The 23,363-nt window shown below is 54.4% G+C and overlaps 11 protein-coding genes across 11 annotated transcripts; 4 read left to right on the plus strand and 7 right to left on the minus strand.

Moving 5' to 3' along the window:
- Positions 1–433: 433 nt before the first annotated feature.
- Positions 434–1,555, minus strand: BO80DRAFT_439460 (uncharacterized protein; the record flags this gene model as incomplete). The annotated part of the gene is made up of 4 exons (XM_025721081.1): positions 434–806; positions 857–977; positions 1,025–1,206; positions 1,254–1,555. 4 exons carry the CDS (start codon positions 1,553–1,555, stop codon positions 434–436), a joined length of 978 nt encoding a protein of 325 aa, XP_025569662.1.
- A 639-nt stretch (positions 1,556–2,194) lies between these two features.
- Positions 2,195–3,235, minus strand: BO80DRAFT_265574 (uncharacterized protein). Its single transcript, XM_025714780.1, has 3 exons — positions 2,693–3,235; positions 2,445–2,637; positions 2,195–2,385 (listed from the first exon to the last, which is right to left on the minus strand). Exons 1-3 carry the CDS (start codon positions 2,974–2,976, stop codon positions 2,230–2,232), a joined length of 633 nt encoding a protein of 210 aa, XP_025569663.1. The 5' UTR covers positions 2,977–3,235; the 3' UTR covers positions 2,195–2,229.
- BO80DRAFT_265588 (ZIP zinc/iron transport family) lies at positions 3,128–4,605 on the plus strand. Its single transcript, XM_025714781.1, has one exon. It carries the CDS (start codon positions 3,495–3,497, stop codon positions 4,572–4,574), a length of 1,080 nt encoding a protein of 359 aa, XP_025569664.1. The 5' UTR covers positions 3,128–3,494; the 3' UTR covers positions 4,575–4,605.
- Positions 4,606–5,139: 534 nt separating this feature from the next.
- Positions 5,140–5,936, plus strand: BO80DRAFT_487135 (uncharacterized protein). Its single transcript, XM_025723539.1, has one exon. It carries the CDS (start codon positions 5,460–5,462, stop codon positions 5,685–5,687), a length of 228 nt encoding a protein of 75 aa, XP_025569665.1. The 5' UTR covers positions 5,140–5,459; the 3' UTR covers positions 5,688–5,936.
- Positions 5,937–7,291: 1,355 nt separating this feature from the next.
- Positions 7,292–7,561, minus strand: BO80DRAFT_368970 (uncharacterized protein; the record flags this gene model as incomplete). Its single annotated transcript, XM_025716368.1, has 2 exons — positions 7,292–7,384; positions 7,430–7,561. 2 exons carry the CDS (start codon positions 7,559–7,561, stop codon positions 7,292–7,294), a joined length of 225 nt encoding a protein of 74 aa, XP_025569666.1.
- A 1,118-nt stretch (positions 7,562–8,679) lies between these two features.
- BO80DRAFT_450273 (uncharacterized protein) lies at positions 8,680–9,809 on the minus strand (the record flags this gene model as incomplete). Its single annotated transcript, XM_025721800.1, has 2 exons — positions 8,680–9,543; positions 9,597–9,809. 2 exons carry the CDS (start codon positions 9,807–9,809, stop codon positions 8,680–8,682), a joined length of 1,077 nt encoding a protein of 358 aa, XP_025569667.1.
- Positions 9,810–12,341: 2,532 nt separating this feature from the next.
- BO80DRAFT_429940 (uncharacterized protein) lies at positions 12,342–12,797 on the plus strand. Its single transcript, XM_025720593.1, has one exon. The coding sequence runs from the start codon at positions 12,353–12,355 to the stop codon at positions 12,605–12,607; it is 255 nt and encodes an 84-aa protein (XP_025569668.1). The 5' UTR covers positions 12,342–12,352; the 3' UTR covers positions 12,608–12,797.
- A 68-nt stretch (positions 12,798–12,865) lies between these two features.
- chsC (chitin synthase C) lies at positions 12,866–16,511 on the minus strand. The gene is made up of 7 exons (XM_025720594.1): positions 16,028–16,511; positions 15,567–15,978; positions 15,154–15,515; positions 14,207–15,053; positions 13,979–14,162; positions 13,284–13,929; positions 12,866–13,229 (listed from the first exon to the last, which is right to left on the minus strand). The coding sequence occupies exons 1-7, from the start codon at positions 16,109–16,111 to the stop codon at positions 13,092–13,094; spliced, it is 2,673 nt and encodes an 890-aa protein (XP_025569669.1). The 5' UTR covers positions 16,112–16,511; the 3' UTR covers positions 12,866–13,091.
- Positions 16,512–16,894: 383 nt separating this feature from the next.
- BO80DRAFT_429943 (uncharacterized protein) lies at positions 16,895–18,034 on the plus strand. The gene has a single exon (XM_025720595.1). It carries the CDS (start codon positions 17,318–17,320, stop codon positions 17,594–17,596), a length of 279 nt encoding a protein of 92 aa, XP_025569670.1. The 5' UTR covers positions 16,895–17,317; the 3' UTR covers positions 17,597–18,034.
- Positions 18,035–19,034: 1,000 nt separating this feature from the next.
- Positions 19,035–20,739, minus strand: BO80DRAFT_506212 (tannase/feruloyl esterase family alpha/beta hydrolase; the record flags this gene model as incomplete). The annotated part of the gene is made up of 2 exons (XM_025724535.1): positions 19,035–20,333; positions 20,406–20,739. The coding sequence occupies 2 exons, from the start codon at positions 20,737–20,739 to the stop codon at positions 19,099–19,101; spliced, it is 1,569 nt and encodes a 522-aa protein (XP_025569671.1). The 3' UTR covers positions 19,035–19,098.
- Positions 20,740–21,710: 971 nt separating this feature from the next.
- On the minus strand, positions 21,711–23,306 carry BO80DRAFT_265693 (DUF3431 domain-containing protein). The gene has a single exon (XM_025714782.1). It carries the CDS (start codon positions 23,106–23,108, stop codon positions 21,960–21,962), a length of 1,149 nt encoding a protein of 382 aa, XP_025569672.1. The 5' UTR covers positions 23,109–23,306; the 3' UTR covers positions 21,711–21,959.
- Between the last annotated feature and the right edge of the window lie 57 nt (positions 23,307–23,363).

Genomic DNA, 23,363 nt, shown 5'->3' on the forward strand with positions numbered 1-23,363 from the left:
GGTGACGGTGGGGCCGTTGGTACTTGGGGGGGGGGTGTTGGGGGGGTGGGGGAGGAGGGTGAGGGGGTGGTCGAGATATTCGAGGGTGCATTTGAGGGAGGAGTCGAGTTGATGGAGGGGGGTGGTGGGGATGGATTAGGGGAGTCTCCGGGACGCGTAGAGCTGGGATTGTTACGGGACCTGCTAGGGGATCAACGCGTCTTGTTGACATGGTGGCAGTGGCTGGCTACCCTGGTTGGAATTTAACGTGGCCTTTGTATGAATTGTACACACAGAGGAAAACACTTCCATCATTAATGCAGTTTTATTACGATGAGTCCAGTCCATCCCTAGCCAGAGGGCATAGACATAGACGGCACGGGAGTTATGTACGCACCTCTACTCCGTACTATGTACAGCACTGCTATATACACCACGCTCGATCCACCTCCTGCTACACATGATTCCGCACCAAATGTCCATCACTCTCATCCCCCATACTTTGGTCCGTCGTCGTCGACTGCGTCCGATCCTCCAACGCACAATGCTCCACATCCACCGTCTCCGTGATCAGAATACTATGCAACGCGCGGGGCTTTTTCCTCGGCACAGGACGCACCGGATCCGGTCGAGGAGCGGGTTCGCGCGCCCTTCGGAGACTCCACAAGGTGGGAAAGTTGGCCACGATGGCCGAGAGACATTCTTCAATCGGGTTGACGACGAGTTGTAAGGACACGTCGTAGATGTTATCGTAGTATGCGAGGCGGAGGATAGCAATGATGATTAGGAATCCGCCGATGGAGAAGAGGGCGAGGAGCTGGATGCGGCTGGTCTGGAGTCAGTTGGCGGGATAGGCAGCCGGGGGTAGGACACTCACCGGCATAACGGCTGTCGGACTTTGAAGAGCCAGGGGAGAGGGAGAATGAGGAGGAGAGCATCGGTGGCGCAGTTCAAAATGATCAGACAGGCGAGCGGATAGACGGCCTGAGAGCAGGTATCTAGGTCGCGGTCAGGACGGTTAAAAGTCGTGGTTGCGCATACGCACGTGGGGGCTCAATCTGCCAGTAATAATGCAATGGGATGCAGACGGTAAAGTTGACCAGCTCCAGAGCGATGAACGTTACAATCAAGATGCCCCAGGACACCCGGATCCAGATGTATGGCCAGGGCAGCAAGCCCAGCAGCCGTTCAATAAAGCAGAGCACGACGGCTTTTTGGGCCCACAGACTAACATGTTCAGCATTGTTCACAGCGTGAAGAAGGGACGCACTCACTAGGCCGCGTAAATGTGGAACCCGGCAAAGGAGAGTTTGCTGCCCATCTTCACATGCTCCTTCTCGAGGGGGGTCATGTTTTTGGTGGATGCGTAGGCCGAACTTCCCCACATGCTGCACAGGAGGGTCGCGTTCATGATGAAGACCAAACAGCAACAGCAGAACATAGTCAAATAATCGCTGAGGGTGAAGGACTGTCCCCGGTAGCGACGCATGTACAGCCGCAGGCCCATGATGCTGATGGACACCATCGCCAGGCAGTAGCCCAGGATGATGCCCGCCTCAGTCCCGATGAGTGCCATGTTGTCGGCGTGAATAAGCATTGGTCCCAGTGTCGGGGAGACGGGTACGGAGCCGGGGGGTTTATATTGGAGCTGGTCTAGACGGCCAAACCCCTCCCAACACGATGCAGACAAAGAAACTCAACCGCAGCTGCCTCGGATTCAGCTTCGGCACCTTGACCGGTTCCATTGGACTCCATTGGACTCCATTTGAAATAGATTGCCGATAGTGCCCGGACATCACTTGGCAATATCACAGTACAGCTGATAGACACTGGGATCCGGGTTGGGTACACCTCGATCCAACAGCCGGATCAATTGCTGGGATGGCGGAAGGGACACCCCCGCGGACGCCACCGACGGGCTGGAAGCAGTTCCAAAGTGAACCTCGACCTCCAGGCACGGGAGGGATCAACCTTATCCGAGGTCCATGCTCCTGTCGAGACGCGGTGGAAATGTCCAAGCGCACAATAAACTCTTCGGGTCACATCAGCCAAGACCGGCAGACAAAGAAATGTTCGAGGCAGGGCGCCACCGGTCATCATAAGTACCATAATGGTAGCTCCCTCAATCCCCGGCCATGCCATTGCTGCCTGACCATGGTCATTCCAAATAATAGGCTTTGATCCTCACCCACCACCCCTGAGGCGACTCATCCGCGAGCTTCCGACTGTACGGGATACATAGATGGTTCGTTAGCTGAGCTGGAGGGTACCGTTGACGTCGGGTTTGACGCTCAGATAAATGTGATACATCTCGTTTCTGTCAGGGAGACTTGGCGGATCTTTCGATAGCACGGTTCGGGATACTGGTTTGGGACATGCGCCGGCGAAATGAATCGAGGTTAGGGGCTAACGAGTCAGCTTTTCGCCTTCCCTCGGGGTGAATTCGAGGTGTGTTCAGTCATCACCAGATAGCAAAAGTACCACCTCAGTCCGGAGCCGGCTCCCTTTGCCGAGGGTGAAAGGCAGTTGGCCATCACCGGTAGTTCGTAAAAAACCAGCCACTGCACCTCCCGAGGGATTGCACTCATCATCGAGGTGTCATGGCTGGAGGGGAACCAGCTCCTTATAATCCACGGCTGGACTCTGGCTGGGTCGGGGGTCAGCCGACCTCTTTGTGAGCTGGCATCCACCACAATGAATGGGGGTTCTCCATACCATCGGGGTTTCTGGGTAACATGACCCACCCAGCCCTTCCCTGGCCACAACAAAGGCGTTCACACGAACCACCCATTGTGCTGCCGTGGGACGAGCTCTTTCCTGTGACTGACTCGAACCTGACATTAAATTCAGACTGTCCTCCAACTTTGAACCAAATCCGACCGTGAGATATCTGACGGGTCCACTTTGTTCCTCCCACGACTCGGGCATGAGCATACCACGAGCATCCCACGAGCACCACGCGACTCGGATCTGAGAAAACCTCGCACAACATGACATTTTCCGGTGGAGACAATGCACTGCATCCTGCACTCGCTTGCAGCTGCCAGTCGGCGAGGCCGAAGTGGAATCCGTGAGGACCTTGGGGATGTCGGGTGTCTCAGCCCTATAAGGCGCTTTCCTATGGGTCAGCCCTACTGCTGTCTGCGAATAATCTCGCGAGTAATGGTCATCCACACCTCCGGCTCGATGATGGCTCGCTTAGCAATTCTGTGTACCTTGGAGACAGCAAGCCTTGATTGGCTGAATGGCTGCACTGACCTGACAGGGCAGTGGCCAGCTATGCTATTAGTTCTCGAAGGGAAATGGCCATCGCCTGCAGCTAGACCACACGAGATGATGGCGACGCACCGGGGGGAAGGGGGGCATGTCCTCCTCGTCGTCGCTCAGGACGGTTCAGCGACACCCAAGGTCCTCACCAAGGAGATATAAATCACCATCCACGACAGCTTGCCAGGCGTTCAGTCCATTCCTCCTTCATCCCCTCTTCCACCCCCTCCTCTACGGTCTCTGTCACCATGACTGCCTTTAATGCATCCGAGGTGAACCTCCACACCGCTAGCAAAGAGGACGTGCTATGCTACTACGCCGTCTCCGAGAATGACTACAACGGCCACATGGGAGCCCGGATCTCCTCCATCTTTGTCATTCTCTTAGTCTCCACGGCGTTTACCTTCTTCCCCGTCGTGGCCAAACGCATGCCTAGATGGAAGATCCCCCACGGCGTGTACATCTTCGCCCGTTACTTCGGTACGGGGGTCATCCTGGCCACGGCATTCGTCCATCTCCTCGACCCCGCCTACAAACGAATCGGTCCCAAAACCTGCGTCGGAGTCTCGGGTCACTGGTCCGAATACTCCTGGTGCGCCGGCATCGTGCTCGCCTCGATTACTCTGATATTCCTCCTCGATCTCGCCGCCGAGGTCTATGTCGAGCATAAATACGGCATGCACCGCGACGAAAACGCCACCAACGCCTTCCTCACGAGCGATCCCACCACCACCACCACCACCCACATCCACTCCAGCCCGGAAGATGGCCACAGATCCACCGAGAAAGCCACTCCGACTGAAACCACCGAAGAATCCTCCTCGGAACTCGCCGACCGCTCATTCCGGCAACAAATCGCCGGCTTCCTCATCCTCGAATTCGGCATCATCTTCCACTCCGTCATCATCGGTCTGAACCTGGGTGTTACCGGCTCTGAATTCGCTACCCTCTACCCGGTCCTGGTCTTCCACCAGTCCTTCGAGGGTTTAGGGATTGGCGCTCGACTGTCCGCCATCCCGTTCGGACATCGCATTCACCTCCCCTACCTCCTGTGTCTAGCATACGGCCTGACCACTCCGATTTCGATCGCGATCGGTCTGGGTCTGCGCACGACATATAATCCGGGCTCGAAGACCTCGTTAATCATCCAAGGCGTGTTCAATGCCGTGTCCGCGGGGATATTGATCTATAGTTCGTTGGTGGAGCTGCTCGCCCGTGACTTCATCTTTGATCCGTGCCGGACCCGCCGTCGCTCCAAGTTGCTGTATATGGTGTTTTGTACGTTGTTGGGGGCGGGCATTATGGCGCTGATTGGGAAGTGGGCGTAACCTCTTGAAAGAACACCGTGTGGGTGATCTGAGATGTATATCAGTGACGTATACTTCGTACTGTTAGTAATTCGTCATCCATGTAAATGTCATCCGTCCACTACAACCGACACCTCGAGGGATGGGATTTTCGAGCAGACTACAACACGATAACTGATACCTTGTCAATATTGATGTCCCAATGTGTCTATCTTGTGAGAACTTGTCAGCCACATGCACGGCCGTGTCTTCCTTCGGGAGCCATTGGAAACCTGGTTTCCCAGGCATCATATCTACTTGCCTCATGCAGCGATTAGTGGTGCTAGTTCTGCTCGAGCTGTGCATCTTGACAAGGCCTGTGACTGTCTGTTGAGTCAAGCACAGATGAGAATTGGCAAAAATCGCCTGCGTGGTCACATACTTCCATAACACATAGTTACAATCAAGTATCATCAACGGAAAAACATATGAAAAAAGATATCGATAAATCTTGGTATTCTTCTGGGCATCTCTTCCAGCTGCCTTCTGGTCTCACTATCCTTCTGCTAAGACGTATCTCCTTAATCGAGTCTTTATCTGCTGAGCGTCAGCAGCAGCAGCAGCAGCACCAGGCGTCTCCGTCGCCGCCGGGGCCGTCAACGACCCCAACCCCCCGGTCACAACAAGACTATAAAACGAGCTCGACGCCCCCTTTATACTCCGAACTGGTCGAACTCGCCGCCTTCACCGTCCCCCCCCCCCCCTCACTCCCCGTAATCCCCACACTCATGGTACAGCTCGCCTCCTCCATATAACTCCTCAACGAACACTCATACGACCTCGTGACGGTAAGATCATAACTCGTGCTTTTGTCCCGACGTCGAGGCTGTATACACCTGGCTGAGACTGACGGTCTCTGGGCCTTGGATGATGGGTGTAGGAATGCGCCATGTCGCAGTCGGTTTTGGGGGCGTTTTTTTTTTTCAGACAGCCGACTTCGTAGGTTGTTCGGAGGGCGTTGATGCCCGCGATGCTGGCGGCTGTGCTGGTCCAGCCCGCCGTATTTGGGGAAGTTCGATGGACCAGTTGGGGGATGAAAGTAGGGGATTACTGTGGTGCTGGTGTCGGTGGCGTGGGTGGTGCCTAGTAACGTGAGGGCGGTGGTGAGGAGGAGGGTGGGATTCTTAGGTGTTCTTGGGTGTTTCTTCGGGTTTCAAAAGAGAGGGTATGTAGGTAGGAAGTCAGAAGGACGAGGAAAGGGGCCTTCCCTCTACTAGTAATATTAGAGCCAAGCTACCTTGGCCTACCCAACACATTCATTAGCACTTAGTAGCCCCCCCAAGACTCAAAAAAGGTACGAGGTAGATAGGTAGGGTAGGGTATACGGAGGATGAAAAAGCAGAGCCTCCACCACCCAGGGTCCGCAACACGAGGGTCTTTCCCTCCCGCTATGACTGTGGTTAGACATGTCTCACTTGGTAGCATTCGGGGGTGTTAGTGCGGGTGAAAGTGGTTAGTGTTAGGCTAAGGATCAGGGCCGCTCAGTTAGCACTGCGAAAAGTTTATCAGGGGTAGATACTAAATACCCCATTCCGATTCAACCATGGGTTGGGCTGGGAAAGTTTCTGTGTACGTTGATGGATGCAGTGGGTGGTTTTCAAATTGTTCATGTTCTTGTGCCTGTTGTGGCAGTCAGGAGTCAATTTCAACAGGACTCGGATTCACTGTAAAGCTAGACTAGCGCTACGCACGGGAAATTACTCCTTCTAACCGCCGGATTGATTAAATGCAGGGTTTAGCGGTCACTGCCTCACCATCTCTTCATGCACTGAGGTGGTATTGGCCTGCAGCTACGGTGATTGTGATTTGCTGTGATTCACTCGAGGCTGGCCCGGAGTGTCCGAGCGATGCTAGTATTCATCAAAGTGCCACTTGCATTTACCAGTGGGATACTCCGAGGACTAGGAACAGACATGTGGCAGAATCACCGTTCATAGACGGGGCACTTCCGAGAGTTAATCGCTCCTGGATGAGCCGGTGCTAGTGAAACCCTGACGCCTCGGCTGGAACAGGACCCTAGCGCAGAGACGGATCTCACGGATAGGCAGCAACCAAGTGATGCCTCAGCCACAGCTCAATCCTAGTGGGTATGTTTCCGGCTGAGATGAGGACCCTGAGGACATTCCATGTTATCTAGACATTAGAGCATCCACATGGACACCGCGGGATCCGATAAATGATGCCTAGGCAGTTGGATCGTGTACTAGCAGGAGAATGTCTGGGTAGACTGAAGGTAGAGTATAATATCGAGCGGGGAATAGATGTCTGGAGGGAAGTATTGTAGATGTTCTTTGAGGAGGAGGTAGGGTTGTCAGATTGCAGTAGATGCGATGTGGCAGATTGATTCGTTGTGTTGATTGAGTTGTGCTGTGTTGTTTGCAATGGACTTAAAATGGATATAGCTAATGATCATTCGTATCGAGGTCTATCTGGGGTGAAGTAAAGAAGCAAACAAAAAAAGACAAAAGAAGTAATCAAGTAAACAAGCGACAAGAAGTAACTAAGTAAACTAGCGACGATAGATAGGCAAAAAGATTAATTAGATAGAACATCTATCATTCAGGCTAAAAGACATACAACTCATCAATAACAGTACATGGTCAATCGCGATCGTGGCTTCTATGGGTATCTAGCAGCAGCACTCGCAGCACTCGAAGCAGCAGAGACCGGCGCACCTATTATTGTTAGTTGTGTGTGTGTCAGAAGGCAGAGGGTATAACGTACACGCCACAGCACACGTCCTCGCCCTCACCACCACCACGAAGGTTCATTTGCATGGTTTCTTGCTGGCCCTAGTGATATTAGCACGGTGTAGGAGGCAAAGGAAGGAGGCGTACGGGTTGTCCGGTGACGACCTGCTCGGTGACGGGCACCTCCGGGGAGGACGGCTGCATGGTCACAGTGTTGGGGTTCCAGGTGGCCTGGGCGGGAGCGGACTCCTGGTTGGAAGACTTGAACCAGCTGAACATGGTGACGGTGGATGTAGTTGTGTGGTTTGTAGGGGGGGATGAAAAATGGCGAGGTGAAATGCTGTAAGCCGGAATGGGCGGGTATCGAGAGGACGGGTATCTGAGAAGAAACAAAAAACAGCCCCGGGGGCCATGTATTTATCAGTTGGCGGAATCTGGGGTGTCGGTGTCCTCGGCATCCGCAGCGTCAGCCCTAAAGCGACCACAGAGGATGACCTCACTGTTGGGCCACCACGATGGGTCTCCACTGCTGGTCGGCTACAGAGTGGTGACTGTGACTGGTGACAGCTAAATTGCTATTCTTGTCGGACGATGGGGAGTGACATCACTGGCTCAGCCCTGCTGTGAAGTGGAGGGACAGTGGCATGTGCGGTGTGGCTCAGGGACCGACGATTGCTGCCCCTTGGAGGCAGTGCCAAGCCCCTTATCCAGAGGGGCCAACTGTCCACTGGCGGTCAGCTAAGCTTTGATTAAGCTTCCCAAGAAGGCTTGTCCAATGACATGCGGTGTGCTCGTCACAGTGGACCGCCGTGTAGCCGGGCGCTCCGTCCCTGGGTCATTGGTTTCACTGTCCTCACTCCTCCCTCCCACGGCGTCTCGCAGCTGCACAGGGTGTTTTCACCATGATCGACGCAGATAAACCAGTCTGATCTGGGTTGCGCGGCAGCTGTGACAGATGTACCAAGACCGGTTTGGGCACCATGACGCAGTGAACTGAGTGAAGGGATGGGCGGCTGAGGTGCGTGGCTGCTCTCTGCTCCAGGCAGCAGCAGAGTGCCCTGACCAATCTGTGGATCTCGCTCGGATTCGGAACACCAAATGCCAGCACGGCTAGTCGTAGGCAGACTCAGCAGCCAGCATGTGGGCGGTGCCACTCAACCATTCGATTTGATTCGAATATACGAGCACCCACGACGGAGTAACTCCTACTCCATCCTCGGGACTAACCCTCGGTAACGACTCAGCCCCCGTAGGATCCTCATCCGCCCCAAATGGTCTAGAATCCCTGGAGCCAATCTCCATCGCAGTCCCGTTTTGAATATATTGGCATTGACAGTCTACAGCCAGCCCCCACCAATAATCTCGCCAGTTGGCCCCCAACAGGCACGGAAGATGGGTTACGCCAGGCTCAGCTGATCCTGGTCCAGCAAGCGCTGCTTCTCCGACCTGGCGCATCGTTCGCGCTGGCAACCCCCGGCCTCCCGACATCTCCGACCCTGTCTCCGCCCACACGTACAGACTACAATCTTCCACACGAGCAACCCCATCATGCACACCACCAGTCCGGCCGTCGCCCCCAGCAGCGCCGGGATAATAGCCGGGACCACCAGTCGCCAGAAATCTCGATGGTGGCCGCTGGGACGCAACACCACCGGTCGGGGAGACCTGTCTACGCCAAATACTCGAAACGGCGAGACGGGCGCCGCGTGAGAGTCCGGTCTTGCTCGATCAGCCGTGCTAGTCCCGTCTGAGGTGTAAGCCTTATCAGCGGTCGGGATTGGTGTGTTTGCTGCTGCGTCGTCCGACGGTATCGCCTGCCAGTGAGATCCCACCCGGCCGTGTCCTTGGGTCTTTCGCCAGGCGCGGTACTTGCTCACGATCATTTTCCAGTATTTGACGTGCCAGAGACAGTTGCCGTCCCCGTGGACATCGTGGTACTGAAGAAGGGGCTCCACCATGATCTGCGAGATATACAATTCCCCCTGCTGCTGCCGGGACAGTCGAACGGTGACGGTGTCGGTAGTGGCCGGGCGACCGGCCAGATCGAAGAGTTTGACCTCCACGTGGTAGACGTCTTGAATCCATTCTTCGGGATTGGGGTGAATGTAGTCGATATTCACGGCGTACTGCAACAGTACATCCTCGGCACCCTGGCCGGACTCCTGGTACCGGGTGGCAGGCAGATGCATGGGGTATGAAGCCGGGAAGATGGAGGCATTGTTGGCGAGAAGAGCATTGCTTTCGGTATGGAATTTCATCGCCTAGAGATATATCAGTGGCTATCAATGGTGACGATTTCTACGGGCGCACGTACCAGGTATGCCTTGGATGACTTCTCGTGGTCGCTCTCGGGCCCTGGTCCCTTTGCACAAGGAATATGGATCTCATGGCCGGTCACCACGGGCGGCGAGTGAGGAGTCGAAAGAGGAGTCTGGGGGAGAAGACCGTCACCAGGATGGTCGGGGATGGGGGTGGCAGCACAGCTGGCCAGCCAGATGCCTGTCACGCAGAGCGAACGAAGACGCATGATGTCCAGCCGGGGAATTGAACGGATGTAAGGAGTGACTAGGTGTCAGTCTGATTTCAGCCTCGGAAGTAATTCATGGAAAAGAATGGGGAACAGAGATGAGATAACGAGGACAGACCTAGTGTAAGACTGACAGAGACAAGGAGATATGCACACCATGGGACAGTCCAAAAGGGTCCGTAGGCAGCCAGGTTTCAAAGCCTATATTCTCTGGTGTCTGCTGGTGGAGGCCTGGAATCCGCGGATTCCGTTGCAGACCGGCGCCCTATAAGGCTGACCACGCAATCATCCCATCCCATCCCATCCCACTCAGGACGGCTTGCAGAATGTAGGAACCTAACCATCCTACTGTGGATTCCATGTTGCAACCTGCAAAATTTTCGATGGCTGCCTACGCCGACCGTCGAACAGTGCGTGTTGGTCTCGGAACCTTCCGAGGCCATTCGGTGGGTGGGCGGGGGGCAAAGAAGCCCCTTTTGCCCGTCGGCCAGACAAGCTCTACTCTAGTTTAGCAGGTGATTGGACTGCTTACGATCGGCAACGTCAGCTCGATTCCTTGGGGTGACACGGCCAGGCAGAGGTCATGCCGTTCTTCGTGTGGTACCTGATGGTTATGATTCTCGCCTACCCCTGGCCCTCATGCAGTGGGATGCAAGCAGAGTGTTGTCATGAGACGATCTCAAATCTCACCATGGCGCTTTTCAGACAAGGCCCGATGCTTTTCTACGTGATGGAATGATTAAGTCTGAGAGATACGATGCATCACAACATGAAATTTCATCAGAGTATGATATTACCATCGATTTTGATCTTCACTTTGAGGAGCAAACTAACCCGGAACTCCAAACAATGTCACAACCTACAAAGTCGTGACGAAAGAAGCAGTGTGGTACACTAACTCACCCTGTGGTGGCAGTGCCAGCCACCAGATCGTATCTGCCTAGCATTTGGAAAGAGAGACCTCAGCGGTTACGATGCTTTCTATCTCTCATCATCTTGATACCTTATACTTATTTCCTTCTATTTGGAAAGGATTTAGAACAGTCGAGCATAGCAATAATGACGTAGGACTTGAACCTCCTGTACGACTTGGAGAAGACAAGACATGTTTTGGCTGAGGGAATCAATCTTCATGTATAGACCGTTGGAAGCGGCGATGATATCTTTCCGTATAATGGTCGCGGGTAGTCCTCTCATTAGGAGTAGTCTCGAGCCAGACCGTCGGGTGGGAATTCCAGTAGCTTCGACTGCTAACACTGCCTGCGAGCGGTTGTGGGATGCATCGTTCCGCTTGATTAGCGCGGACTGGTGTTATATCCTCACCATTGGGCGATGACTACTCTGGCAGGACGGCATTGAATGAGGGTGAAGATGTGTGTATCGGGCAGGTGTTGAACGGTATGTAAGAGCCCTGACCACGCAGGAGATATTGTTGTAGTGGCGTCTTCGGCAGAGATGCCGATGCCTTGCCCATATTCAACACTCCTCAGGGGGAATTAGATGGGAGTTAAGGTAGGTTGAGTCGTGTAATATTCCCGCCATCTGGGTAGGTTACTAGAATGATTTGCGTAACCAGATTGCATATCACTCGATTGCAAAGATAGAGTGCTGCAGTTCCGTCGTGGAAGTAGGATTGGTCTTGGTCGTCTTTCATCGCCTATGGTTTAAATCTACTTTGCAGAGGGCCGGCTTGTCTTTGGATTGAACAGGTGCTGAATCCTGTTCCATGACCATGTAATGGTAAGTGCCTTTCGTATACGGCACTTCCCCGTCTGGAAAGCTATGCAAAAGAATGTGATCTAGTCGATTTGCCTGACTGTTGTGATATCCAAGGGATTATAGTCTTTATGTAGACTCGCATCTGCTTATCCAGTCGGTATCTGGCATATTGTAGGATGGTCAGGTTCCGACATGGCGCTTTCCGTAGGTAACCTTCTTGCAATTGTCTGCTACTTCCATATTGTTCGATTCAAGACTCACTATTACTGGGGCTCTGGAAGAATGGCACATTCGCTAAGTTCCTGCTTCGATTGTTATACGTGGGGGGCTGAGTCCCGTGCAGAGGGTAGCTAGGGAACAATGGACCCTTTTCGCCCTCAATTCCATCTGCAAGATTGTAACCAAGGACTGTCGTAGAAATCAATGTCGCTTTGCCTGAGATTCTCTTGGCTGTTACAATTACATGTATCTCTCCTTGTTGACTCCCAACTTTTCTTGATGCATAACCTTCTTTGTTCTCGTGTCCTTGAAACCATCCAAGCCATTCTCTGCCAATTTCCGGACCTTTGTCTTTACCACACTTCTTTCTCCATCCTCCAAACGGTCTTACCCATCAAACCTCGCTCCAATAATTCAATCCCATCCAAACTAAAATACGACATCTACCCCAGCCAAAACCACAAAGTGAACGCATACCTCTCCCCGAAAATACTTTTATATTCACCCCCTCCCTCCCTCCCCATCCCATCTCTATTTCACATTTCTCCTCACCTACTTCCCATTCAAATCTTCTCCTCCTCTCACACCCTCACCCACCCACCAAAATGAACCCCGAACCCCCCACCACCACCAAAAAACGCCCCGTCTCACCTTCTCCCCTCCCCGCCCGCAAACGCACCACAACCACAGCCCCAACACCCGCCGACCCCAGCCTCGACCGCGTCATAGCCCTGGATCTCAAAATCTACGAGCTTCGGACCAGCATCAGGCGCATGGTCGAGGAGACGAACGTCCAGAGACGGGAAATGGGATGGATGATGGGGTGCTGTGGAGAGTGTTGTATTCGGCGGCGAAATTGAATAAAATAGGATAGGGTTGAATAGGGATAGCTCGGTGGGAGGGGATCTAATGTGAAGGGGAGGTTATATTGTCATTGCTGGGGGTTGGTTGGTTGGTAACCTGATGTAGATCATACTACAAAGTACTTGCTGGAAGCTGTGTTTGTCCAGGGAAATGGTGTCGCTGCTGGTACAGCAGACTCTAGTCAGCAATAATCATGTCATTTTCAGTCATCTTCGCTAGTATCAATATCGGTATCAGATCAGTCAAATCAATCCCAGCTAGATCAGACGGACTATAAACTCGCTCTATTATTATCATTGCATAGGAATCAAGGAACCAAGGAAAGAAGAAAGAAAAAAGAAAAAAGGAATCAGCAATGGCCATAAATGTACAATCCCATGGACCCACGCGCTGGAGAACACGACATAATCATGCAGAAAGTAGTTTTGCTCCGTTGATGCACCACTGCGGTTATAGCCATCGCGGTGGCGGCAGGCTGGCTTAACGACGGGACACACAGCACAGGATACCCGAGCGACCCAGGAAGTAGATCGATCCGATGAAGCGGAACAGGGATAGACCGGCCGTGATCCATAGAATGACTTCGAAGTACCAGGAGGTACGCGTCGTCGAGGTGTTCTATTTCGGTTAGTTTGGTTTATTTAAACCGTTCATGGAGGCATGGGGACATACAGTCAAACACATCTTGTCCACACCCGTGGCAGTAATCAACAGCGTAACCAGCAAGTTACTAAACACCCACAGACAGACCAACACGGTACGGAAGTTCCGGTAGGCATCGTCCAAACTCTTGCCGCCCTCTTCCTCCGGCTCGATCCACGGCGTCAACGCGCGTTTCACGGTCGCCTCGAATTGACTGTCGATATCGGCTTGCGGCTTGTCGATTTCTTCGATGAAGTTCTGTTTGTTGTCGTCGTCCTTCTTGGTCTGAGCGGAGGGCAGGGCTTCGGCCTTGTCGGATCCCTTGGTACCCCAGGAGACATCGTGCCAGTTGCAGAAGGCGTACACCATGAGGATGTTGATCGAAGTGGTCATACCCAGGAAGTAGGCCCAAGAACTGGTGAGAATGTGCCACGGGTCCATGTAGAGAACACTAGCGATGATGTAGATACCGTAGGTCGACACCAAGGCGATCAAAACGATACCTCCACCGCTGGAGCTGAAGAAAGATGCCAGGAACGTGCTCACGCTTTCGTCGAAGTTGAAATCCATCATGCCGCCGTTGAAGGCGCCCACCACCAGGTAGAAGGACAGAATCAAGACGTATAACTGGACCAGGGAGAAGTAGAGGTAAGACAGGATGTAAGGGATTTTCACACTGTCGACGTTAGTTGTTTTTCTCGTTTCAGATTAAGCGGGAGGCATACCCCTTCGGCCTATTACCCAAAGCCATGATAAATTGCAGCGCAAGAACCCAGACATAACCGTATTTGACAAAGTTGTTGACAATGGGCGAGGCCTCGTTTCCGAACGGCCATCCCTTCTCTTTGTTACTCGTACTAGGCGTACCGACCAGGTCCATGATGACGGAACTAGTCAGCCAGTAGGAAGCTGTACCAGTTAGTAATGACCCCGACAAGAGGTGGCAAACGTACCGAGGGAGAACCAGGTCATGATCAATTGACAAACGTTGTAGACCATCTGAATGTGCAGGAAGAACATGCGGATGATGCTGTGACCACTGCGATAGATACGGCCGAAATGCATGATCGAATACAAACCAGCAGCAAACGAACCGTTCAGCCAACGTCTTCTTTGACTGATGAATTCGGCCGCGCCCTCCGGAACATCGGTCTCACCCTTGGACGCCTTGACGTAACTCAGATGCCACTTGAAACCGGCCTTGGCCACCAATTCGAAGCACAGAATACGATCCTCGGCCAAGAACATGTTCTTTTTGAAGATATTCATGCCGTCGATACCCTTCTTGCCGAGACGTTTCGAGAGCGTGTGGTCACCGTGGAAGTACTGCTCCAGCGGCCGACCCATGATAGCGCGATAGCGATACGCCGAGAATGCACCAGGCAACACACTGACATAACCGAACGCACTTTCCAGGGGCTTGTCGAGAATATTGGAGATCTTGTACTCGAAATTCTGCGCGGCGACCAAGGGATTGAGGACCTTGCGCCAACCCTGACCCAGCATCGCGTGGATCTCACCACAGGCGCCACCAAGGGTCTTGTCATTGTAAAAGGCCTCCCAGAGGGCGAGCAGAGACTTGTGGCCGGGTTTGGTACCAGCGTCCAGCAGAATGACGACTTCCGGGTTGAGAATCCGACTGAAAGCGTTGAACAGCCAACGGTGGGAGTTGATCTTCTTGCTGTTCTTCTGCTTCAGACAGAAGATCATCTGCACGGGGGGCAGATTGGTCGACTCATTGCCCTGAGGGCGGATCAACTGCTGCGTCGGAGTGACGGACAATTGGGTGGTATATTCGAACTGCGGCGATCAGTCAGTCGGGCTCCGGCTGCGGCGCGGCCCACCGACCCGAAGGCGGTCTCGGACCTCCGACAAAAAGGGGCGCGGGAAAGCGACTCACAACGTGCGCGATGGTTTCCCGCCCGTCAACGTCCTTCTTCATGACTCCATCCTGGTAGATACCCACGGTCGCCAACACATCCAGTGTGTTTTTGTCGCAAGGCTCGATACCGTCAAAGACCAAGCAGACGACAATCTTCTGCCAGGCGGGACCACCCTTGTTCCAGAACTCGGATTTCTTCAAGTTGACAATATCGCGGATGTTCTGCATCACACCGTGCAGAGTACGGGCGGTCAACACCTTGTCTTCGTTGTAGTAGGTGATGGCGATCAGCAATTCGGTATGCCGATTGTAGATGGCCGGCCGGAGATTGTATCCATTGCGCAGCGTGAACTCGTCCGGATCACAAGTGGCGGCCGTATCTAATTCTTGGTCAGCCGGACACGGCCGTCACCAAATCGCGCAGCACCTACATCTCATGTGCGTGAATTCCTCGGAAAAGGCCTCCTCGGCATCCCGGTATTGGGGTTGAATGGCGTTCTGAATGGCACTGGGCACGGGGTAATCGACACTCAGGACGGAACCCTGCACCAGGTTGATCTTTCTCGTTCCATAACGGCGGAGGGCTCCCGCGCGACTCCCCTCCCGAGAGGCCTTGTCGCCCGCACTCCGGGCATTGTAAATGTCGGAGGCGCCTTCGGATTCTTGATAAGCGGGCGCGGCGAAGACCGACGGCCCGGAATCGTGCAGGGTGTACCGCCGCAGGGAGTCGGTCGAGACGGCGGGATCATCAAAGGGGGTGCCGTAATGACTGGACGTGTTGCGCTGCAGCAGAGATTGCTCCTGTTCATCGTGTTCAGGCTCATCCGCGTGGTAGGGCGGGTGCTATCCAAATTAGAGACAGCCCAGTCGGAACACCGGACGGAAGACTCACTGCATTGGACGGAGAGGTGTGGGAAAAGTAGCTGCTCTCGCTCTCCCGGGGCGAATGGGCCGAGTAGGGTGTTGGCGTACCCATCTTGAAGGTTGAAGATGGGATGGCCTTGGAGATGCGTCGAGGGAGGGTCTTTTGAGGCCACGGGGAAAGGAAAGAAGAATGACGAGGGTTCTAGGGAGGTTCTGGGGCTGGGCAAAGAAAGACTCCCAAAAATAACACCGCAAATTAGAGGCACAAAAATAAACAGGAGCCCCCAGGAGGGAAAAAAGGGCCAAGGGAAAAAAAGGCTGGAGACGACAACGGCACCAGGCAACGGTAACGCCTTGGGATTGGACTAGGGCCTAGATAAACCGACAGCCCAGCTGCTAGAGGAGTGGAGCACCCATGGATCATTGGATACGTGCCCAAGAACTATATATAGGGGGAAACGAGTAGCTACGGGCCACAGCAAATAGGAGGACCAGATGGCGGGGGATCAAAGTCTAAGCCTTGGGAAAGAGTGGCGATACCTGGACCAGCGGCCATGGTTACGGGTGCGATATGATCTGGCGGTCCGGGGGGACTACCAGAATCGCCCGCGGATGAGGCTGTCCAAGTGGTGGCAGGTTGGCAGGAGGATGACCATTCCGTTTTGGCCCGTCAGGAACGATGCAGCCAGGGCTATAGCCACGCCGGGCGGTGCATTTGGAAACGAGAGTAGCGTGTGCGTTGAGATCTCTGTCGTCAGCAGGCCGGCTCCACTGGCGTAAAATCCTTATCCGGGGGATAACCGTCGAGGGGCACCCATGGTCACTGGCGGATATTTAAACTGGCTCATGACCCAGCGTCCCTTGAAGTTGACCGGAGGGAACTGGAAAGGGTCCAGACGGAGGCTCCTGCCCTCATTGCCAAAGGAAGAGGATTGCGACGACCACGACGACGACCGCGACGACGACGCTGAGGGGGGACCGGATGGGGGGGATGGGAGGAGCAGGCGTTGAAGCCGGGCGTCGAGAAAATTCGGCGGACTGTCATGGTTCCCGGATCGGCTCCAGTGGATGACGACAGCCGGAGGCATCCCATTGGACCCAAGAATGAGGATGCCTACTAGCGGCGATTTAGCCCGAGCGACTATCGTAGCTAAGAGTTAAGACCGAGCAGCCATGCGAGTTTGGGAAGAAAGCAGCCAAAGTCGACTTGCTTTTGCTCCGAAAAGACGCGCAGCCCGTGGAGCCCGGCCCGGCTGATATTCCGGGCAAGCGAGGCTAGCCTCGGTGTGATTGGTTTCAATCCGTCAAGCAGACCTGGATGGCCCACAGTGGATCAGCCACGCAAAATTCCATTTCCGGCAATGCCTGTCCATTACTCCTTTGGGAGGTCAAAAAGGAGGGCCGGCGAGAGGGAGGTCAGGAGCAAAGCACAATGGGGATTCTTGTCGGTCAGCCTGCATCAACAATTCCATCAATCATCGGGATGGATACAGCCTCGTTGCTGTTGGATGACCCAGCTCGACACAGCCAGTCTCATCGTCAGCCAGGATCTCTGCCCCATCCGGTCAGCATCAACGGTCACGGTGTTAACTGTTAGTGACTTAGTGTGTCCGTGTCAGGCGAGCCGCCCAATCACTACCCGCCCCAGGCAGCAACCGGATGCCAGGCTCCCCTCAGGCACTCCCACGGACTTCGGTCAGGAATCAGGGGAGACCATGAGGCTGACCTCTCTCTTCTTATAGAGGCACTCGTCCCGTCCTAATTTCAGCATCCAAGCCAAGAACGTGGGTAATCCTGGCCCCGATGGAGCAATCCTCGCAAACGAGATGAATAGGATAAATGGTCTTCCGTACGGTATACACCATGTGGTGGCCGACGAACCATGATTGCCTGGGTTCCCAGCGTTCGACTTGGCCGGCTCCACTCCGGGCGGATCTCCCATGGGCGTGGCGCTCCGTCACCTCCATGTCTCATGCATATTCGGACATTTGACATGCCTTTGATACAAGGAGTGTAGTCGCTGGCTGGAGATCAGATTGTAGAATGTACTTCGTACATATTTATTGCAACTACGGAGTACACAGTGCTTAGTAGTAGTCTGTAGAGGCGGATGCATGATCTATTTCCGGCAATGATGTTACTAATCTGCCCGTGTGGCTAGTATTCAAAGTGATGGCGGATATATATATTGCCTCCAGTGGTTAGACACCCTTGGCAGCTGGAAACAATCAGCTAGCAGACCTTATACTTTTTCACTATCTCGCACTATCATGATACTAGTAGCAAGGGCCTGGAAGGCTGGATTCATCTGGAGTCGCCATCTATTTTTATCCTCAATACAGACAGGGCTGAAGACGTCCCAAGCATCGGGATGGGTCGGATCGAAGGTAGCTATGGTGACCTCCAGTCATCAGGATGCAGGCGAGGAACCTGTCATCATCCCAGTGACCCATTGCCAATGACAATGCCCGACCGGGCTAAGCTTCCTACAAGTGATTGTGCTGGTGGCTTAGCCAAACCCAATTGCAGAGCGTCCAACGGTTGAGATGATTTTTATTTCTAGATGATGATTGGTTAACCGGGATACTGCTTACTGGTTTGTCTTACGAGTAATGTCAGACAGACTTTATAGGACATGGTCAGTGAGGAAACAGGAAACAACCTTTGAGGAAGAGATGCGATGTACTGCATCTGCATGTCTCAGCCTGAATGATTTACCGATTGGCCGTCTTGGCATGCTGAATCAGCGGAATCGGGCCGACTTGCCCCACCCGCTGCAGCGAGCACCACGTGATCTCAGATCACCGGCCTGAGCGTCCAGGCAGCAAGATAAATCGACGGCGGCCTCAGGCTGGAAACACCCCTGGGCGGGTTGATCCGCCCGGCTTAGCGACAAATTACAGTGGCTGGAGGACGTGGCGTGACATGATCTTTGTTTGTTTACATTTGTTCCTCTTCCGGGAGACTTCAATGAGCTCGAATACGTGTCTATGCAGACCAAAACAGTCACACCGACATCTCGAATGCATATAGCTGGGATCGTTCATATTAACAACATACTTGCTATGAACTATGTGACCTTGCTCTTGAGAATGATGCTCACACACAAGTCCAGGAATTGGGGTCGGTGTAATTGCCAGGCCCCGTGTGGATGTTATGTCGGGGATAGCGACAGTGCCGGCGCATATACTCAATCGATCCATTCGCGCTCAGCTTGTTGCCCGGCATGTACTCGGGAGCCTTGCCGTTTTCCACCCAGTCGACCATCGTGCGAAGCAGATTGATCTGCGGCGCCTTGGACGTATATGTCCCCGACCCCTGCCCGATATAGGAAGCGCCGATGCCATTGCCGCAGTGGCCCATGCCGGAGATCTGGAAAAACCGATAAAAGTCATCCAGCTCCGAAGGTTTGGCATTCAGGGCATTCGCGACCCGCCGGTAGTAGAGCTTGCTGTCTGTCGAGCTGATAATCGGATCCGCCGTCCCGTGGTAGGAGAGGAGCTTGCCCCCCCGGTCCCGGAAGGCGGTGATGTTGGGGTCGAACGCCTCGATGTTGAAGGGATTCTGCTCCAAGGCCAGCTTGGCACTGTCCAGCGTCCATTGGCTGGAATTCCAGGTGGTGTCATTGTAGACCACGTAGCGGTACCATTCTTCCGTGCGGCTGTACATCTCTCCGGTGAAGTAGATGGCGGCCGCATCGGCCTCCGCCCCGTAGTTCAGACGAGGATAGTACACCGTCCCATCGGGTCCGTAGAAGTCACTCAGAGCGCGGGTGGCCCTCGCTGCCTGAGCCCCCGTGAGACAGGAAGTGTCTTTGGTGGTCCCATTGCAGATCAACGTCTCGAGAACCGGGGCGCAGAAATCCGGGTCCTCGATGATGCCATCGATTGCCCCATCCACCGGATCGCATTGACGCACGATCTCATCGTGAATCACCGACCAGAGGTCCGAGGAGATGAACTCGGGATCATCAGCCAACCCCACCGCCTTCCAGAGAAAGGCACCCCAGGAGATGAGATTAATAAAGTTCATGGCCGCGGAGCCTGCGATCACCCCGTCGTAGTCATCGGGGAACCGCTGAACCTGCTGGTAGCCCTGGCGACCTCCGGTCGAGCAGCCAAGATAGTACGAGTAATTGTATCCCTCCTCATAGAACAACTTGGTCAGCTGCTTGGCGACCACGGTTCCCACATGCACCGAACGATACGCGAAGTCTGCAAGGACCTCCGAGTTGTTCAGGAAATATCGAGCCGTGTCTCCGTCGTGTCCGGCGTTGGTTCCCACCGTAGCGAAGCCAAACTCGGCCGCAAAGTTGAGATCCCTTTCCTGGACACCTGCCTTGACATTAGCCGTTGCCAGTCATTCATACGTCAAAGGGATCGGCGATCCAGTAGAGAGGGATTTACATCCAGCCAGGCCACCATTCCCAGTGCTCACAAAGCGACCGGTATAGTTCCTTGGGAACCAGGCCTCGGCCCAGAGGTGGCTTCGGTCCGACGTCGAGATGTTCATGGTCACCCGGCAGAAGTCGACACTTGCTTGGACGGACGCTTTACAAACCGAGGCGACCTTCGCCTGGGAGACATTCTGTCCGGCAGCAACATACGCGACGGATCTGACCGTGACATTGGCAATGTCGATTTCACTCCGAAAGGAGTTGCAACGGGTCTGGAAGGGGTCTGTACTGGCGAGTGTTGCTCCAGGCAATGCTGCAAGCCCCAAGAGACTTGCCACCTTCATAATGGATGTTCAAAGCCAAACAGCACAGGATAAGAGAGAGAAAGCGGCGCTGTCGTTGTACAAAACCCCAACGATGAAGTAGCAGGTCTCCCCATTTTATAAGCAATGATCAGCAGACTTCAAATTTGGTTCCAGAGGAACAGCTGTCGTCTCCACCCCGCATTTGAAATCCACCTGACAGATTTGTACTTCACCGGAACTCATTGCTCTGTCCGAGACATGGAGTATTCATGTTTGATTGAGTCGGAACTCCACATGCGTCGTTGTTACCCCGGAAAACCGCTGCAACCCCGGGGTGGGCAGGGGTGACAAAGTTTATCTGGGCCGGCAGAAGATCACGGCAGGTGGGAGCGGGCCGGCCAGGAAGCCTCGGTAGACCCTGAACCTGGTATCATACCAGGAGCATACATCGGGGAACCTTGGACGACGGGATCGTCGGTTGACCCCGTACTTTGCATGTCACTTGCCATCGGACAGCGGGTTCCTCTGTTTGGCTGGCTCGATGGATGTCCGGGCTCTTGCCACCAGCCATATGACTGCTGCTGGACAGAGTATTTCTGTGTCATGGTGTAGTAGGTGCTGGGAGCTCTGTTTTAATCGTTCTTTTAGCATTGAAAGCTGTAGACGGCCATGGGGGGACACGAGGTACCAGTCAGTGCAGAACACGGGGTTGGGTACAACCACCAAACCACTTAGCGGGAAATTACTCCATACTCGGGCATTGTGTAATATGCCGGCCGTCCTCCATATTGCAGGATGGACTACTGCCGTATGCTCCGTCGTGCTGGCGAGGTAGGATTGGAAGCTGATGCTTCCTGCGGAGAGAGAGAGGGGGGATGAATACCCCGCAGTGGGTCATTAATATACACCGATCGTCGGTTCGCGGTTGAGAGTCAAGGATACCTGGCGGGAAAGACAGGGGTGCTCTGGGGGAGCCATGGTGATGAGAGAGAAACGAAGAACGAGAGAGGGACAGAAGTTGCTGGCATCGTTTGTGTGGGAGGTGAAGTGCTCCCTTCGGTGGCTAAGGTAGCTGGTTGCATGAGCGATTCATTCCTTACTGCCTGGGGACTGAGCGGCCCCTTGCCTCAGGCCGGCAACTCCAGTCATTCGGTGCAAACAATCAACGATGGGGGGGATGGTGTTCATTGTCCTACTCTCTCTTTCTCTCTCTCTCTCTCTCTCTCTCTATACATTCCTTCCTTCCACTACTCGTCCCCTCAGGTCTGTCCCCTCTCCATCACCCACGCCGGCACCTTGAAGTCTGGAGGCAACTGATACTGTCCATAGCAACTCTCCGCACTGCACCAATCCAGATTACACCGGCCATACAATCGACAGTAGCACTCATCCGCCCGCGGGCAGCCAGCCGTGTTTAGTCGCTCCAGGCTAATGGCCGCCGATCCCTCGGCGCGCAGGGCCTCGTGCTTAATAAACAGAATATGCCACACGTACGACAGGATCCGACCCGCGATGCGGTCATCCCGCGGCGCTGCGCGACGGTTCGGTGCAGCTGGACTATGAGCGCTGTCGTCGCTGCCATCAAGCAGCCACTGCCGTAATGCGACATACTCTTCCCGGGTGTGCTGCCAGACACTCTCGCGGCTGACAACGAACTGCGCGCAACACTGCGCGCGCACCGCATCGTTTCGACCGAGGAGGACTCGGGCGCCCTCCAAATCCAGGCTGACCTGGTCGCGGCTAAATAGGGAGGCCAACGCGCCCGGTAGAGCAATGTCGGAGGCCGTCCGCGCGCTCCACGGCTCAAGCACCGACTGTAGCGACAGCTCTAAGCTGCCCTGGGCGGGTACCTTGGGGGAGCAGGTGCTGACGCTCCAGTCACAGCGAAGATTGTGGTAGCCCCAGGGGGCCATGGCCGCAGAGACGTTCAATGCCGCCAGCAGCGCCGCATTGTCATAGTCCGACGCATCATTGTGCCAAGCCCAACGGGAACCATGCACAAATACCATCCCGGCTGCAGGGAGATGGGCGTAGTTGTCGATCAGGAAGGTCAGATATCCCATTGCCTCGTGGCCCCGGTTGGCAGGCACCTGCAGATGTGTGCTACGGGGGTTTGGCGGCGCATCCGCAGTGTACACGCAGAGATGATACTGTTCCGCTAGTGGCGCGAGCCACCCGGAGTCATCGGCCGTGATCCGCGACACGACCAGGACGGGCTTGTCCGTCTCCGTCAGGCCTGGACACTCGCCCCGAGGCTCGGGGAGGCGGGTCGCCGTGGTCACATAGGAGACGGTGGTCCAGGCGAAGGACCGACCGGGGGAAGATGGTCGATTGAGGAAGAGGATGAGGCCGAGGATGCCAACGAAGACGGCCAGGTGGAAAACACTGCGACGTGTCCGGCGTCTCATCGGAACGATGCTGCTGTGAATGTTGCAAAGCAAACCCGACCAGAACAACTCGACAAACTGACCAACGTTATGAGAAGAGCCAGATGATTAGTGGCTGATCAGGATTGAATTATGGTGGAGGATTAGGCTCGAGCACTCCTGACTAATCTGCACAACTCCGCTGGTTGATGCACTCGGATGCGCGCGGATCCTCGGCATTCGGTTGTCTCGTTACTGCAGCTACCACAGAAGGATATCTACAGCATGTAGTCAGGG

The sequence above is a fragment of the Aspergillus ibericus genome, assembly GCF_003184845.1.
Source record: "Aspergillus ibericus CBS 121593 unplaced genomic scaffold BO80scaffold_77, whole genome shotgun sequence".
Taxonomy (NCBI): domain Eukaryota; kingdom Fungi; phylum Ascomycota; class Eurotiomycetes; order Eurotiales; family Aspergillaceae; genus Aspergillus; species Aspergillus ibericus.